This window comes from Tubulanus polymorphus, chromosome 2 (assembly GCF_964204645.1).
Source record: "Tubulanus polymorphus chromosome 2, tnTubPoly1.2, whole genome shotgun sequence".
NCBI classification, from domain to species: Eukaryota; Metazoa; Nemertea; class Palaeonemertea; order Tubulaniformes; family Tubulanidae; genus Tubulanus; species Tubulanus polymorphus.
The window spans coordinates 26738005-26751694 of NC_134026.1; the positions used below are offsets into that span (position 1 = coordinate 26738005).

Below are 13690 nucleotides of genomic sequence, written 5' to 3' on the forward strand. Positions count from 1 at the left end.
TTTAGCACGTCAATGTAGTGCCAATTCGTGCTTTCTTTTGGAAAAAATTTGTCAAGGCCCTGATTTCTGATAATTTTTCACAAAAATGTACGTCAAAATATGCACCTTTATCTTGGAAGTTAACTGAATATTTGTCATAGCATTTAAATAGTGGCCCGGAATAGTTGATACTCTGTATTGATCAGTATTGTAGTAGATGCATCTAGATCCAGTGATGATATCATTACTGAAGTAATTTTTTTACACTTACTACCGGTATATATGAAATACATAACATCCAACTCCGATATCACTCGGACACATTTTATGGTCCCAAAAGATTTGACTTGAGCGAAGTCTACTGTACATCACGACTGCGATGAGTAATAACTAATTCAATACTTAATCCTCACGTATTTGAGTTTACAATAAAGACACGATTTACATAAAATTTGTTTATTACTTCCAGAGATACTTTACAATGATAAATACAAAATGAGAAACAGTACAAAATTCAATTCACAATGCTCTCCCCATACTTTTACATGTAGTAAGATTGCACAAGCATGTCATAATTCAGTGAGCGATTGTCTTTCAGTAGTTTACCATGAAGGTGCGGTGTTTGCTAATCGACGCATTCGCCTAAAAATATAAAATAGTTCGTATTCAGAATTCTGAAAGGTATCAACATTCGACATGTCAGTACACAGTATACATAGAGGATGTACACACCTGGTGTTTCTGTCTTGATCTCTGATCTTTTTCTCCATCTCTGCATCTGTCAATGACTCGAGGAATGGGCACCATTGATCTGATTCATTCTGATTTCTAAATGCCAGTTCTATCTGTGGTAATGGCGCTTCACTGAAACATATTTACATTATTGTAATTAAATCAAATGTACTGTAGTTTTACCATTAATTCTACAATCATTCACTACTACTCTACCTAAATGCGTATGTTCTTTGGTGCCAGCTCAACTGTCCACGAATGCTGTATGCTATTGATGTTACAAATTCACCTCCAAGACCTAAATGGTTAATTACAATAAACCCTCGAGTTACTTATTTCAAATATACAGAGTTAAAAGAATTTCTTAGTTCTTAATTACCTAATTCAGCACAGAGTTTAGTTGCAAATTCTTCGGGACTATTTTCTGGTTCAGACATATCCCATTCAAATTGATCAACTAACGATATATTTCCCACATGGATGTTCAACTGAAAATATAGGTAACATACATCGAAAATGAATCTTCTAAAAAAGTGATATATGTGATACCATGGATTAGAGTCCATGGTGATACAAATGAAATTCGTCATTACTTTTAAGATAACCCTTTGATCCAACTGTTCTTCTATAATGTTATCTGCTGGAAATGCTTCAATCTGTTGTCTGATTGCCTGAGCTATGGCTGCCACAAAATTCATCGGATTTAAATCCAAATCATCGCATAGAATCTCGGCAAATTGTTCTGGAGTAATCAATGTTTCTAAAAATACAATCAATTTACATAAAATCAGGAACATCTTATACAATTAAATAAAACATTTCGAAATAAAATGCTTGTTGGTATTGATATATTATTACCATTTTTATTCCATGTGAAACAATCTCTGAGCTTTTGACCTTCAATTTCCATATCGAGTCTAATTGGTACAAGAACCTCAGCCTGACGGGCATTTTCATGCATTGCAGCTGGATCCAAGTCATCAAAACTGTAAGAAACATAATATGACAACATAATGTCATTCTTCAACCAAAGTCAAGGTTTAGACCACTATGATACTTACCACAATGGGAATGTTCTCATCTTATTTTTGGACATTCGATTACGATTAATTGGCGTTGAACAAGGTACAGCATCTAAATGATGTGAACTACTGGGGACAGTGGGCACCCAGTTATTACCACGTTTGTTTCTAGATTTACTATCGCTGAAATAAAGAAGCACAATTATCTCTCATTATCATAGATTCATCTCTCTATAGAGAATGAGCATAATTGACAAATATACCTAGCAGGCGTCTGATCAGCTCCTACTGATACTGCCTTGTATTTATCATCCCTTCCTTCGAATATCTCATCCACTTCAGACGCTTTTAGTAAAGTGATATTTGTAGCTAGGGTATGCTGACCAAAACCAGCTGCAAAATTAAAAGATAAGATTTACATATATTAATCTAATTGAAACAACTGAATGGGGTACAAAATACTGAATAACACAAGAAATGGAACAACAGAGGCTGAAAAAAAAACAGCTTATCATGCTAGCTAATTACAGTCATACAGAACTGCTGAAATATTATTGGCTGCCCATTCCCATCTAATAACTAACTGTTGAATATATGATATTAAGAATTAGCGAAGCAATTGAATGACTACATCTTCAAAGACAAATATTCTTATGTTAGTAAAATAACCATCACTTTAAGATGATGCAGTTACTCAATAAGTAATACTTCTCAAGAAAAGACACCGGCTAATTGTTAGAAAGCAAGAAATAATGTTTAGCATTTGATGAATAACACTTGAATTTTACTGCTCTGTATAAAGAGAATCGGAATGATGCTGTAAAAAAACTGGGAAATCTAGATTATAATAGACTTCAAAACATTATTTTCGTATCAACTGACAAGCAAAGGGATTGGTTAAGATACTAAAATGTCTAGAGTAAGTAATATTGTGTGATATGTTTGACTTTAAACCTACCTGCAGCTTTAACTGATACACCTGTAAAATGAACATATGTCAAACCACAGCCAACCAAGCAATAATAAAACAAAGTATATAGAAGCAGAAAACAAAACTTCTAACCATGCAAGTATATTCACATGCTGTGTATGAATATATTAGAATTCATTGAGGGAAATTCTATGTCGATTTGTTTTTTAAGATATTCCTCACATGCTGAACACACACATCAATGTGACAAATATAGATAGTTAAATGTCTGTACCTAAAGCGGCTATTCTTTTTCTTTCCTCAACTGAAACCAATCTTCTCCACAATGAAGGATAACGTTTATACAATGAACCTCTGAACATTCGCAAATAATTTCCAACCTGTCGACGAAATAGAAGAACAAAGTTATGAATAAACAAATTCTAACAAAAAACTTATCTTCTTAGTCAGACTTAACTGTTTCAGTTAGTAAATAGTACGACTGTTTTATGAAAACAAAGACCTTTTATCGCTGGTCTTATCGTGTTAACGAATGAACCATAAAACAACATATATCAAAATTATCTGTTAGTTACCTCAGATCCGATGTAATAATAATCGCCATCATCTTCGATCTGGAAAGGGATAGGTTTTTCACCGAAAGTTCGAGTTCCACAAATTAACGAATTCGGCGTCGCCATTTTGAACTGTAGGTGGCGCCACATACGAGTACATATCCTCACTTGCCACGCCAGCATAAAGTGTAGCCGTAGTTTAGAAACGACTGTCAAACACACCCTTCTTACGTGATGAAGCGAAAGCTCGTATCTTATACTTAAATAGTTTACGTCCTTATTATCTGCCTCCACGTTTTACTGAAACGTAGGATTCAAATTCTTTTTGCTGAGGTTCCAGATGATCAAAAGGAAAAAGGAGTGTGCTAAAAGTTTAAATCCGCTGAGATTTGTCCATTCATAAAAAGAATTGTTAGATTTTATTTTCTTAAAACACAACAATTTATTGGGCTGCATCTATAGCTAAATTATAAGTCCTCTAATCGTACATTTCTATGACACAAATCATAGTTATCTTAATATCAACACACTCTAGGTCAATTCATATTTTACAAAATGTTCATATTTTTGAAAAAAGTATCTTTGATTATTCATCTAGTGATTCAGTACTTTCTTTCAGTGCCTTTCTCTTCGCTCTTTCCAGAAGTCTCTTCTCCCTTTCAAATTCTTTCATTCTCATTATAAAACTGAAAAATTCAAAATGTTTAGACATTTCAATCATAGTTCAGTACATGCAAGAGCCTGTTGTTTACTTGTGAACTTGAAAACATGAACTTGTAAAGACTTACATATTCGCAATTATCGAACAAGATTTTTCAAATAAAAACTCACTCATTATGTTGACATGTTTCCCATTCATGTAATTCATGTTTACATTTTATATTCCAGGGCATATTCTCTTTTTTGCATCTCATGAAATCAATGTAGAGATGAGCACAATAATCTCGTTTATCTAGTGGCAAATTAGCAGCTTGCATTTCTTCATAAGATGCGATACAAACTGAAAATACAAAGTACGAGAAATGAATGCGGAGCTACAAACTCTACCGTTAATGGCATATCAGAATAACAGCATTAAAAGATGCCTGAAATCATTGAAATATAATGCATTGATGATTGGAATTGTCATTGACTTGACAAATTTAAATAGGCCTACCTCTTTCTTTCCTGCCATTTGGAAATCCATACATCGCATCAAATGTTGGTTCTTCTTTATAATTAGGAGTTGTATCGGGGTGGCTTATATACGACGAGTACCACTGTCCCATTTTGGTTACTTTTAAAATCAAAGCCGAAAAAACCTATTAACCCAACAACACGGAAGTGAACGCACTGGGTAACAACATTCTGCGGGTAATTCCAAACCCGTGTAGTAGTGTTTCCCGAAAAGTATCGTATGCGTAACCATACATTTTTTTAATTTAATTTCCGGGTTCCGAAAAATAGAAATGGAAAAGTAAACTGTAAAGTAAACTTAGATACTCCTGCAAGCTGTCTGGAGATAATGGAGAAATATGAACGCATCAGAGTAATTGGTAGAGGTGCTTACGGGTATGTAAAGCTTTTCATATTCAAAATTACTTATTGGTCACAAACAATACACATATCTGCTTGTTGGTGACGAACGAAGTTGTTGTGGTTACCCCCCCCCCCTTCTGGTAATAATTAAATTGTCCACCAATTTATTATATTTTCATATTTTCATAGTTCTAGAATGAATACTTTGATATGTTACAGCACTGTTTACCTAACAAAGCGTATACATGATGGGAAATTAGTCATCGTCAAACAAATACCAGTTGAACAAATGACTAAAGATGAACGGCAAGCAGCATTAAATGAAGTGAAAGTTCTATCAATGTTGTCTCATCCGAACATTATTGAATATTATGAAAACTATTTAGAAGATAAAGCATTGATGATTGTAATGGAATATGCTCAAGGAGGAACATTGTTTGAGTATATCCAACAGAGGAATGGTAATCTGATGGAAGAGGAGGTATCTATATTGAGCTTATAAGAAATTCTAACAATTGTTTAATCATGACTCATGATCCCCTAATTCGATTTTAAATTTTAGGATATCCTGAAATTCTTTGTGCAAATGCTTCTTTCACTGCATCATGTGCATTCAAAGCAAATTCTGCACAGAGATTTGAAAACGCAAAACATATTACTTGACAAGAAAAAGGCTGTTGTAAAGATTGGAGACTTCGGCATATCAAAAGTGTTAAGCAGCAAAAGTAAAGCGTATACTGTAAGTTGATATAAGTTGATATTAACTATTTCGAAGTTTTCACTAAACGTTTTTTTTCCTACTGTGCAATAATCTTTTGCTCAAATTAATATATTGTAGGTAGTTGGAACTCCATGTTATATTTCTCCAGAACTATGTGAAGGCAAACCATATCCTTTAATAAAATGAATAATGCTGTTGAAGCATATTGTGGAGTCTAGTTTAGAGAGTTATAACGAAACCTGTAAATTCTTTAACTTAAGTACATATAATCAAAAGAGTGATATATGGGCGTTAGGATGTGTTTTATATGAAATAGCTAGTCTCAAGAGAGCATTTGAAGCTGCTGTAAGTATTTTCTTCCTTATACAGCTTTTATCAATGTGCTGATAGCTATGCATTAATTGTCCATGTCGTTGTTTATTGTCTAGAATTTGCCAGCACTTGTGTTGAAGATTATGCGTGGCACTTTTGCGCCCATATCTGAACATTACAGCGAAGAACTGAGATCCTTAATCCTTAGTATGCTTCATCTCGATCCGAACAAACGACCAAACATTAATCAAATCATGGCTCAGCCCATTGTGATAAATCATCTAATGAATCTTTACACTGATATGGGGAAGGTACCATCCACTCGGTAAGAACCTCGAACATATAACAGGGCATATAGTATGACTACAGATGAGTTATGTTTTTTAAAAATGATTTAAACGATTTCAGAATCCATCATCCAATAAATGTCTCATCAACAAAAGTTAACAAACAGAAAAGAGTAGCAATTGCATCTCAACAGAAAGGTACTTTCAAAATCATCATTCTGTTTCTAAGATAATCCTATTACCTTCATATTATCGAGATACTGGTAACTATGTTTTCCTTTATTTTTTAGGGACAACTCAGAGCATTATGTCAGAATCTGAAGTAGTGAAGTACTTTACTCATTGTTCGATTTTCACTTGGGGTAATGGCATCAATACTCCTTTTCAATTGCCTCTTCCGTCAGCTGAAATAGAGATTACCCAAGTTGCTGCTGGCCGAACTCAAAAAGCTGCTGTTACTAAGAGTGGAAGAGTTATCATCTGGGAGGTAGTCACGTTAAATTTTTGTCTGCATTTTATCGTCATCGAATACACAGTACTCGATACATTGTATCAAAATTTCAGGTATCTAGCATTGATTCTGAATCACCATTACCAGGATCGAGTTATGTTGGACCTACATATATACCAAGATTTCTTGAGGGTCAATCTGCAGTTACTATTCAACATGTAGCTTGTGGAGACCTGTTCACCGCTTGTTTGACTGGTATGTGGATGAAATTTCCTACATTAATGCCAAATATTGAGACATATTCTTTATCAAACCATGATTTGTAGATCGCGGCATAATGATGACATTTGGTAGTGGGGCTAATGGCTGTCTAGGTCATGGAAATTTTCATGATATCTCTCATGTAAGAAATCTTTCTACTGTTTGCTTCTTATTCGACTGAAGATTGATGTTTCTATGCTTTATTCATTAAAATGTCTTATTTCAGGCTAAAATTGTGGAAGCGTTACTTGGATATGAAGTTGCTCAGGTTTCATGTGGAGCATCACATGTGTTGGCAGTCACAAATGACCATGAAGTATTTGCTTGGGGACGTGGGGAACATGGTATGTGTAAAAATGTATATTCTTTTGAGAATCAATTTTTTCTCCTTAAATTCAAACTTCTCCTTTATTAAACTGTGTTTTCATAGGTCGTCTCGGGCTTGGAAATAATGAATCATGGTCTGTACCTCAGTTGGTGGTTGTGAATGGAGATTTTGAACCTCAATCAGTGCAATGTGGTGTGGACTGTTCAATCATGATTACTACTGGTGGTCGGCTTCTATGCTGTGGTAGTAACAGGTAAAAATTATCGAATTATATGACAAAATCAACGCAAAAATGTATTACATCAATGGGTGAGTATCAGGTACCAGTAATTCTTTTCTTAAAAGATTCAATAAGTTAGCATTAAATGGAGAAGAACAAGAATCAGTGGGAGCAAATTATTTCACACCAGTTTCTTCAAGAGGCTTCGATGATTTAAAAACTAAATCTGTTGCCATTGGTACATCACATACTGCTGTAGTTACAGGTAAAAATTTCATCATTCAGCTTTTGATTTGTCCTGCAACAAAGCTCAACGATGCAATGAATTTGTCTTTCTAGAATGTGGACAGTGTTATACTTTCGGTTCAAATCAATTTGGACAGCTTGGACATGATAATCCATATCCAAGTATAGTTCCTACACTTCCTACTGAAGACATTACTATGGTTTCGTGTGGAGATACATTTACAACTGCTGTTACTAATGGTAATCAGTTTCGCATCATTCGTTTCAGCAAGATTTTTAACTAAACTTTAATCCATTGAAAAATCTTTCAGATGGCAAAATATATTCATGGGGCAAAAAATCAAGAGGAAGGCTCGGACGTGGCAATGAAAATATTACAACTCCGTCCGAAGTGAAATTACCAGTCAAAGAGATATTTGTAGTTGTTGACATGTCGTCAAGTCATAGCAGTACATTAGCAGCTACAAAACGTAAGTTCTCAGATCACAATTATCACCGATATTTTTGGAGTTTCTGGAGGTTTTTTATCTCTTGTTTTGATATTTCAGCCGTCAATCGGTTAGTATTAAATGCCCAAATGCCAGTTGAAAATCACAAGCCAACACAGCACATTTCAACAATTACTGGCACGCAGTCTGATGATTTGGAAACTGTTTACGAAGTACACTAACCACCAATGCTCTATCAATTGTCCATCCATTTTATAGCAGTTTATCTTTATCTGTATTAATGTATCAATATATTTTAGTTAAGTCAATACCGGTAGTTAAGTTCATTTCATATTAATAGCTCAAAAAGGTATGGCAAATGCAGAGGCACTTCTATGAGGTGGTCTCGGGGATTCCAGACCCCTGCCTTCCCAAAGAGGTTTGCCATTTCAAGACAGATATACCGGTAGTTTAAGTGACACTCATCCTCTCGGAATTCTTATCTTTAGAAAGTGTTTCTTTAGAAATAGTGGCCTTTGACATGGTTGCTTGCAGAGAAATACAATTCGTTTCCTTCTGGACCCCGGCCTTCCAATTTCCCTAGATCCTTTTCCTGGGGAGGTTTGCCTGTATAGTCCTGGATACACCCAAAAATAATTCAAAGCAATCCACAATATAAAAATGAATAAAAATTTATTTGCCGACTTTTACAACAAAATGCAGATAGCTCCTTTATGTTCATCGTTGCTACAACTTCAAAATCTGAAAAATAACAAGACAATCGTTCTGCCCACTACAGAGCTTACAGAGGTTAGTCTCACAAGTATTCACCATTTCCTATATCAAGTAACATTTGCTTACTTACCTTATTGAATTAGAAAAAATTAAATTACTACCATTTCAGTATTTCGCTTCTCAACCTTTTATTACAAAAGACAAATGCAAAACATTATTTCTACAATTTGTATGTTTTTGAATTCACACCCTCTGAACTCTGATGCTGAATCAAATAGTTTTGTTCAGAGTAATCCAAGTGTATAAGTGTGGTATCATAGTTTTTATCAGTCTTAATATTAGATACAAAGTTAATACATGGAGCAGCTCTGGTATATGCAGTACATGGACTTGAATTGCTGAAAAAGTAAAACACTGAATTCATAAGATGATCCAGAGACTTGGTTTCACGCGGGGACACCATATTCGCAAGTTATAGATCACAGTATCTATAACTTCTATGATGAAACGATTGAAATTTTCAGAGTCTATTCCACAGATAATTTTCACTACATATTGCTTTCATATTCCATTTCTTCATCATCTGAAACGATTGAAAGCAAATTCATTAATTGATCAAAATTCGGTAATACAAAACATAAATCAATGGATACCGGCAAGGCTACCAGGGGAGCACTGCATTCAGTGATAATCCGCCAGGATCGCTAGTGGCATCGGGTTGCCGCGCTTCAATTTTTTTCTGTATTTCAATTAAATTGGAATCAACTTAATCGATTTTCAGTGAAATCAATAACATACACTGAGTGAGAAAGGGAATGTAACATCCGATAACAATTACCGTAATTTGACAATTTTCAGATTTGGAAGCCTAAAAATCAAGTTCAAATTTCATTGAAAATCAATTAATTTTCACTACGAATAACTCGGTGTTGTGTTGCGCCATCTGTTGTTGCTGGTATCACATTGTTCAATATTATCTTCACTAACCTGCATGTCTGTTAAATGATGCTGATCCATTTGTGTGACTGCCGGGTACCTGACCAGATCGCAGCAGTTGTGTCAATCGTTCCACTTCTTCCAATGTCGTAGCATTAGCTATAGCATGTTTAATAGCACTGATTTCTTCCTCTGATGGCCCAGTTTGTATTTCTGGTTGCTTCTTCTCTTGAATTGTGGCTCCAGGAACAAACGTCTTTGTTTTCTTAACAATATCTTGCACAAGTTTCTGACCGCGTTTTCCTTTGAACATCTGAGTTGCTGCTTCTCTTTCCTTCAAAAACAAAGCAAATTTCTCAAGAAACTTGGAAACATATTTTCGTAGCTTACAGTGGAATATAAACTGTACTTACCTTCATTTTTATCTTCCGGAAATCCAACAGCCTTAATTGTGGTAATTTATGTATCACGTACAATCTGTAATGTTTCTTAGTTGACACTGGATTTCGCATTAAACTAAAATAACATACAACATTAATGGAACATATAATGACATGGAAAATATACATTTCATTCGTAGTTATATAAACCTTAGAGAGCTGAGTGTTTTTACTGTTGATAACACATCTATATCTCCCAGCTCTTGAATGTTGTTATTCGTGAGAATTATTGAATCAAGATGTGGCAAACATTCTTCCAAATTTTCACCGATTCGACTGAAAAAAGTCACAACATCTAGAGAACGATATGAAGCATTTCCGACAATGAAGCGATATAATATGCATGATACATACACAACTCTGTTATTATTCAGCAGAACCGTTTTGAGTCGGTTGAGGAGTGGAAAACCATCTACTTTTCTGATATCATTATCTGACAAGTCTATAGTATCGAATTGATCCTGTAAATGAAAATGAAAGAAGTCGATCAATTGACTTGTCAGCATTTTTTACTACATCGCAATCATAAATACAGAGTGAATACATACAAGCGTCGCTCCTAGATTTTCAATCACTGGAATTTTGTATCCTGAAATGACAATAATAAGCGTCATCGAAGTAATGTTAAATCGGTTTCGTTCAGTAATTAGTGCAACCGAAAACAATAACCGGCCGCGTTAGCTGGTCGAATCTTACCTCGTAAATCAAGTTCCCGGTCTCTGACTGGATTTGTGAATTGAGCAGATTGTTCAATCAATTCAGGAGTTAATTTAACCATCGTGGAATATATCTAGTTGCCTTTTTAGTGCTGTTATTTCGTTCTGAAAACGCGCCGTGTTGTTCGGTGCGTGCACAATTCAAATCTTCTTTATTGCGTATCTACAGTGCTGCCATCTAGATAACACTATAATCGGTAACTAGACTTAAATTGGACTGGATTGGCAAACTAATGGATCAATATTCTCACAAATTAGTGTGTTTATAGCCTATTGGAAGGACAAAAATGCTTCACCTGCGTCTTATTTAATAAAGCTTGGTTAAGCGCATAGTTGATAGTGTCTGAAAATAGGTGTTAAGATCCAATATAAGGCAATAAAGCGTTGTTATACCCTTACTTTTTTTCCTAGGGGAGATTAGGCCTAGTGTGAAATCTATTTGGTAATCTTTTTCTTGTCAAAACTGAGATAATTGTCAGGCTTTCTTCCAAAGAACTTAAGTTTAGTAGAAATTTGCATGTATTTCCAGTTTTTTACACGGACACCTCAATTAGAAAAAGATGATCCGTCGAATGAGAAATTATAGCGAAAGCAAGATGATTCAAAATCCTCACCTTCAGATACCAACATTGAAATGTACACTATGGACAGCTGTGGATTTACTGTTGATTTTGATTAGTAGGTTTTTCTTTGTTTATCAAAGTGTAATATATTTGCTGTTACCAAAACATAAGTTTGATACCTCTGGCAATTCAGGTATATCCCCAATTATAGGTCAATCAAATTTATAAAGCTTAGCACCAACCATAGGTTGCTAACTAGTTTCTCATCAGTGCTCTGGTATTATTCCTCATTTCCTACTATGTTCTTTTTCAGTGTTGTTGCTTCTGGCAGCCCTTGTTAATTGGACTACTATTGGCACAGTCGACTTCCCATGTCAAAATCGTCAGAATTTACAGTATCCTTACATGGGAGATACAGTATCGCATTCATTGTTGTACGTAGTTGGATCTGTTGTCCCTGTTACGTTTGTAAGTGTTGTTGTATCGATTTGAAATTCCATCCAATTATTTGGATGCAGAAAATGCAATGTCAATGAATGATCAATTTCTTTTAAAGTTTTATGTCACAGAATTAGCATCTGAATCTCACAGAGCGAGTAAAGATTATATTTGTGTCAGTTTAACTGAAGTTATACGAGTGACTGTATTATACACATTTGGTGCGGCTGTGACATTGATTTTTACTCATATTGGAAAAGTGAGTACGATGCGATTGCAACCAAATTTTCTGGCTACATGCAAACCAAACATTACCTTCTCAAATTGTACTAAAGGGTATGTATGTTTGTTGCAAGTTACTGTAATGTTGGTCAATTTATTTGGATCCATCTCATATTGTATTGTTTATTTATCTGTCTTTTAGGTTTACAAATCTAAGTATCGACAATTGTCAAAATAAGCAAGTCTACGCTTGGGAAATAAAATCTTCCTTTTGTTCATTTCCATCCGTGCATGCCGCACTTTCTGCTTACTCTATGGTGTATTTGGTTGTACGTATTAAGAGCATTCTGTAAATAGGAACTGCACACAAACCAGATGCTAAATTTTTTTTAAATTTTGTCTTTGTAGATATATCTTCAGGCTAGATTAAAGGTGACTTTTTCAGTCCTGTTCTGTCCCCTCCTGCAAGCTGGAGCAATATGCGTTGCGTACTATATTGCACTGACAAGAATATCAGACTACAAACATCACTGGGTGGATGTCATTGCTGGTAGTTTTTTAGGAATATTGCTTGGAGTCTATGTGGTAAATTTGATGTTTTTCTTCATTTATTAGGTGAAACAATTTTTTTCTGTTTCAATCATTCCAATAAAATATTTATATTTTAACAGGCTGTCAAAGTAACCAACCTTTTTTACAAGAAAACTAAAGCAGAAACCAAGACATCGAAATCTGTGGCAGTGTCGACGAATACAAGAAAAATGGGTAGTTCTATAGAAATAGGCGAGCATACACATCTGTTTGATACTGTTGAATCACTGGAAGTTGAACATCCAGTTTAGATTTAAGATATATTGTCTCAACTAATAGAAATATGTAATCTAAATGTACAAACGGTATATTCTGGTTGTACACAATGTATAGTTGCTTTTTATATATGTAAGTTAATACATCATCAGGTTATTACGTGTATTATGAAAATCAGTCTGAACAGTGTGGGGTACTCATACGATATATATCTGTGTATTTTATCTTTCATTTTGGTGTAATTGATTTAATGGAAATAAGTATTATAAATATCGTTGTTTTTATTGCTGGAAATGTTTTGAAAATCAAAAATAATATTGTTTTAAAGTGTTATGTATAGTGTTGTATCGCATGTATTTGTATTTTAATAGGAAGGTGCTATCAATGATTAAATATAATGGATGCATTTTATGTTGTACACTTAGTTGATTACACAAGAAAGTATTATATACATATATGGATTATTTCTTGTTTTAAATTATACTCATGGATTCCACATTCAAAATTCAAGATTTCCACTTTTTCCAGATTACACAAAATAGTGAAGTACAGTTAACCCCCGATATACTGCCCTCCTATATACCGCCACCCCTGCCTACTGCCAGGTTTTCTCAATGTACATCTCAATATAAATACATAGTAAAACACCCTCGATATACCGCCATACTCCCTTTACCGCCAAAATCGTTCTGCACCGATGTGGGCGGCATATCGGGGGCCAACTATTTCATATTTGATGAAGCTTCAAACTTCACGGTGACGAGTTGGGGCCCAGGATGAAAGCCATGTCCAATCTTCAACTACCGGTATCATTTTCTTTACTCTGTTCACACAGATCTTACC

At 34.7% G+C, this 13690-nt stretch overlaps 5 protein-coding genes across 9 annotated transcripts; 2 read left to right on the plus strand and 3 right to left on the minus strand.

Annotated features, from left to right (window-relative positions):
- Positions 1-419: 419 nt before the first annotated feature.
- On the minus strand, positions 420-3348 carry LOC141899271 (SWI/SNF-related matrix-associated actin-dependent regulator of chromatin subfamily B member 1-A-like). 2 transcript variants are annotated; one of them, XM_074785468.1, is made up of 11 exons: positions 3240-3348; positions 2939-3044; positions 2692-2712; positions 1997-2126; positions 1773-1916; positions 1570-1697; positions 1305-1471; positions 1091-1199; positions 928-1009; positions 712-843; positions 420-621 (listed from the first exon to the last, which is right to left on the minus strand). In XM_074785468.1, the coding sequence occupies exons 1-11, from the start codon at positions 3342-3344 to the stop codon at positions 582-584; spliced, it is 1164 nt and encodes a 387-aa protein (XP_074641569.1). In that variant the 5' UTR covers positions 3345-3348; the 3' UTR covers positions 420-581. The 2 variants fall into 2 exon arrangements, with proteins under 2 accessions (XP_074641569.1, XP_074641570.1); XM_074785469.1 differs by lacking the exon at positions 2692-2712.
- Positions 3349-3646: 298 nt separating this feature from the next.
- LOC141900058 (NADH dehydrogenase [ubiquinone] 1 beta subcomplex subunit 7-like) lies at positions 3647-4564 on the minus strand. The gene is made up of 3 exons (XM_074786768.1): positions 4375-4564; positions 4050-4218; positions 3647-3904 (listed from the first exon to the last, which is right to left on the minus strand). The coding sequence occupies exons 1-3, from the start codon at positions 4484-4486 to the stop codon at positions 3805-3807; spliced, it is 381 nt and encodes a 126-aa protein (XP_074642869.1). The 5' UTR covers positions 4487-4564; the 3' UTR covers positions 3647-3804.
- A 91-nt stretch (positions 4565-4655) lies between these two features.
- LOC141899398 (serine/threonine-protein kinase Nek8-like) lies at positions 4656-8279 on the plus strand. Its single transcript, XM_074785664.1, has 16 exons — positions 4656-4769; positions 4956-5217; positions 5299-5475; positions 5575-5623; positions 5720-5802; positions 5886-6094; positions 6178-6254; positions 6347-6543; positions 6621-6762; positions 6834-6910; positions 6995-7112; positions 7199-7349; positions 7442-7581; positions 7656-7802; positions 7874-8032; positions 8111-8279. Exons 1-16 carry the CDS (start codon positions 4723-4725, stop codon positions 8230-8232), a joined length of 2157 nt encoding a protein of 718 aa, XP_074641765.1. The 5' UTR covers positions 4656-4722; the 3' UTR covers positions 8233-8279.
- A 387-nt stretch (positions 8280-8666) lies between these two features.
- Positions 8667-10965, minus strand: LOC141899548 (U2 small nuclear ribonucleoprotein A'-like). Its single transcript, XM_074785919.1, has 7 exons — positions 10798-10965; positions 10650-10690; positions 10456-10562; positions 10252-10377; positions 10075-10177; positions 9713-9995; positions 8667-9308 (listed from the first exon to the last, which is right to left on the minus strand). The coding sequence occupies exons 1-7, from the start codon at positions 10877-10879 to the stop codon at positions 9274-9276; spliced, it is 777 nt and encodes a 258-aa protein (XP_074642020.1). The 5' UTR covers positions 10880-10965; the 3' UTR covers positions 8667-9273.
- Positions 10966-11017: 52 nt separating this feature from the next.
- On the plus strand, positions 11018-13247 carry LOC141900127 (phospholipid phosphatase 1-like). 4 transcript variants are annotated; one of them, XM_074786882.1, is made up of 8 exons: positions 11040-11074; positions 11229-11259; positions 11347-11495; positions 11694-11848; positions 11937-12154; positions 12243-12369; positions 12449-12625; positions 12712-13247. In XM_074786882.1, the coding sequence occupies exons 3-8, from the start codon at positions 11378-11380 to the stop codon at positions 12880-12882; spliced, it is 966 nt and encodes a 321-aa protein (XP_074642983.1). In that variant the 5' UTR covers positions 11040-11074; positions 11229-11259; positions 11347-11377; the 3' UTR covers positions 12883-13247. The 4 variants fall into 4 exon arrangements, with proteins under 4 accessions (XP_074642982.1, XP_074642981.1, XP_074642980.1 ...); XM_074786881.1 differs by lacking the exon at positions 11229-11259 and having other exon boundaries at positions 11018-11074; XM_074786880.1 differs by having other exon boundaries at positions 11026-11259.
- The last annotated feature ends 443 nt before the right edge of the window (positions 13248-13690 follow it).

Coding starts and splice junctions, on each gene's coding strand:
- LOC141899271 (XM_074785468.1), bottom strand. CDS start 3,344: ATGGCGACGCCGAATTCGTTAATTTGTGGAACTCGAACTTTCGGTGAA. Junction 2,713..2,938: donor AAAAAGAATAGCCGCTTTAG/GTACAGACATTT, acceptor TTCATTTTACAG/GTGTATCAGTTAAAGCTGCA. Junction 622..711: donor GATCAAGACAGAAACACCAG/GTGTGTACATCC, acceptor TTATATTTTTAG/GCGAATGCGTCGATTAGCAA.
- LOC141900058 (XM_074786768.1), bottom strand. CDS start 4,486: ATGGGACAGTGGTACTCGTCGTATATAAGCCACCCCGATACAACTCCT. Junction 4,219..4,374: donor AAATGGCAGGAAAGAAAGAG/GTAGGCCTATTT, acceptor TTGTATTTTCAG/TTTGTATCGCATCTTATGAA. Junction 3,905..4,049: donor GAAACATGTCAACATAATGA/GTGAGTTTTTAT, acceptor TGAATTTTTCAG/TTTTATAATGAGAATGAAAG.
- LOC141899398 (XM_074785664.1), top strand. CDS start 4,723: ATGGAGAAATATGAACGCATCAGAGTAATTGGTAGAGGTGCTTACGG. Junction 6,544..6,620: donor GAAGAGTTATCATCTGGGAG/GTAGTCACGTTA, acceptor TCAAAATTTCAG/GTATCTAGCATTGATTCTGA. Junction 7,582..7,655: donor ACATACTGCTGTAGTTACAG/GTAAAAATTTCA, acceptor TTGTCTTTCTAG/AATGTGGACAGTGTTATACT.
- LOC141899548 (XM_074785919.1), bottom strand. CDS start 10,879: ATGGTTAAATTAACTCCTGAATTGATTGAACAATCTGCTCAATTCACA. Junction 10,563..10,649: donor AAAATCTAGGAGCGACGCTT/GTATGTATTCAC, acceptor TTTCATTTACAG/GATCAATTCGATACTATAGA. Junction 9,309..9,712: donor ATCATTTAACAGACATGCAG/GTTAGTGAAGAT, acceptor CAATCGTTTCAG/ATGATGAAGAAATGGAATAT.
- LOC141900127 (XM_074786881.1), top strand. CDS start 11,378: ATGATCCGTCGAATGAGAAATTATAGCGAAAGCAAGATGATTCAAAAT. Junction 11,849..11,936: donor CTGTTGTCCCTGTTACGTTT/GTAAGTGTTGTT, acceptor TTTCTTTTAAAG/TTTTATGTCACAGAATTAGC. Junction 12,155..12,242: donor TTCTCAAATTGTACTAAAGG/GTATGTATGTTT, acceptor TCTGTCTTTTAG/GTTTACAAATCTAAGTATCG.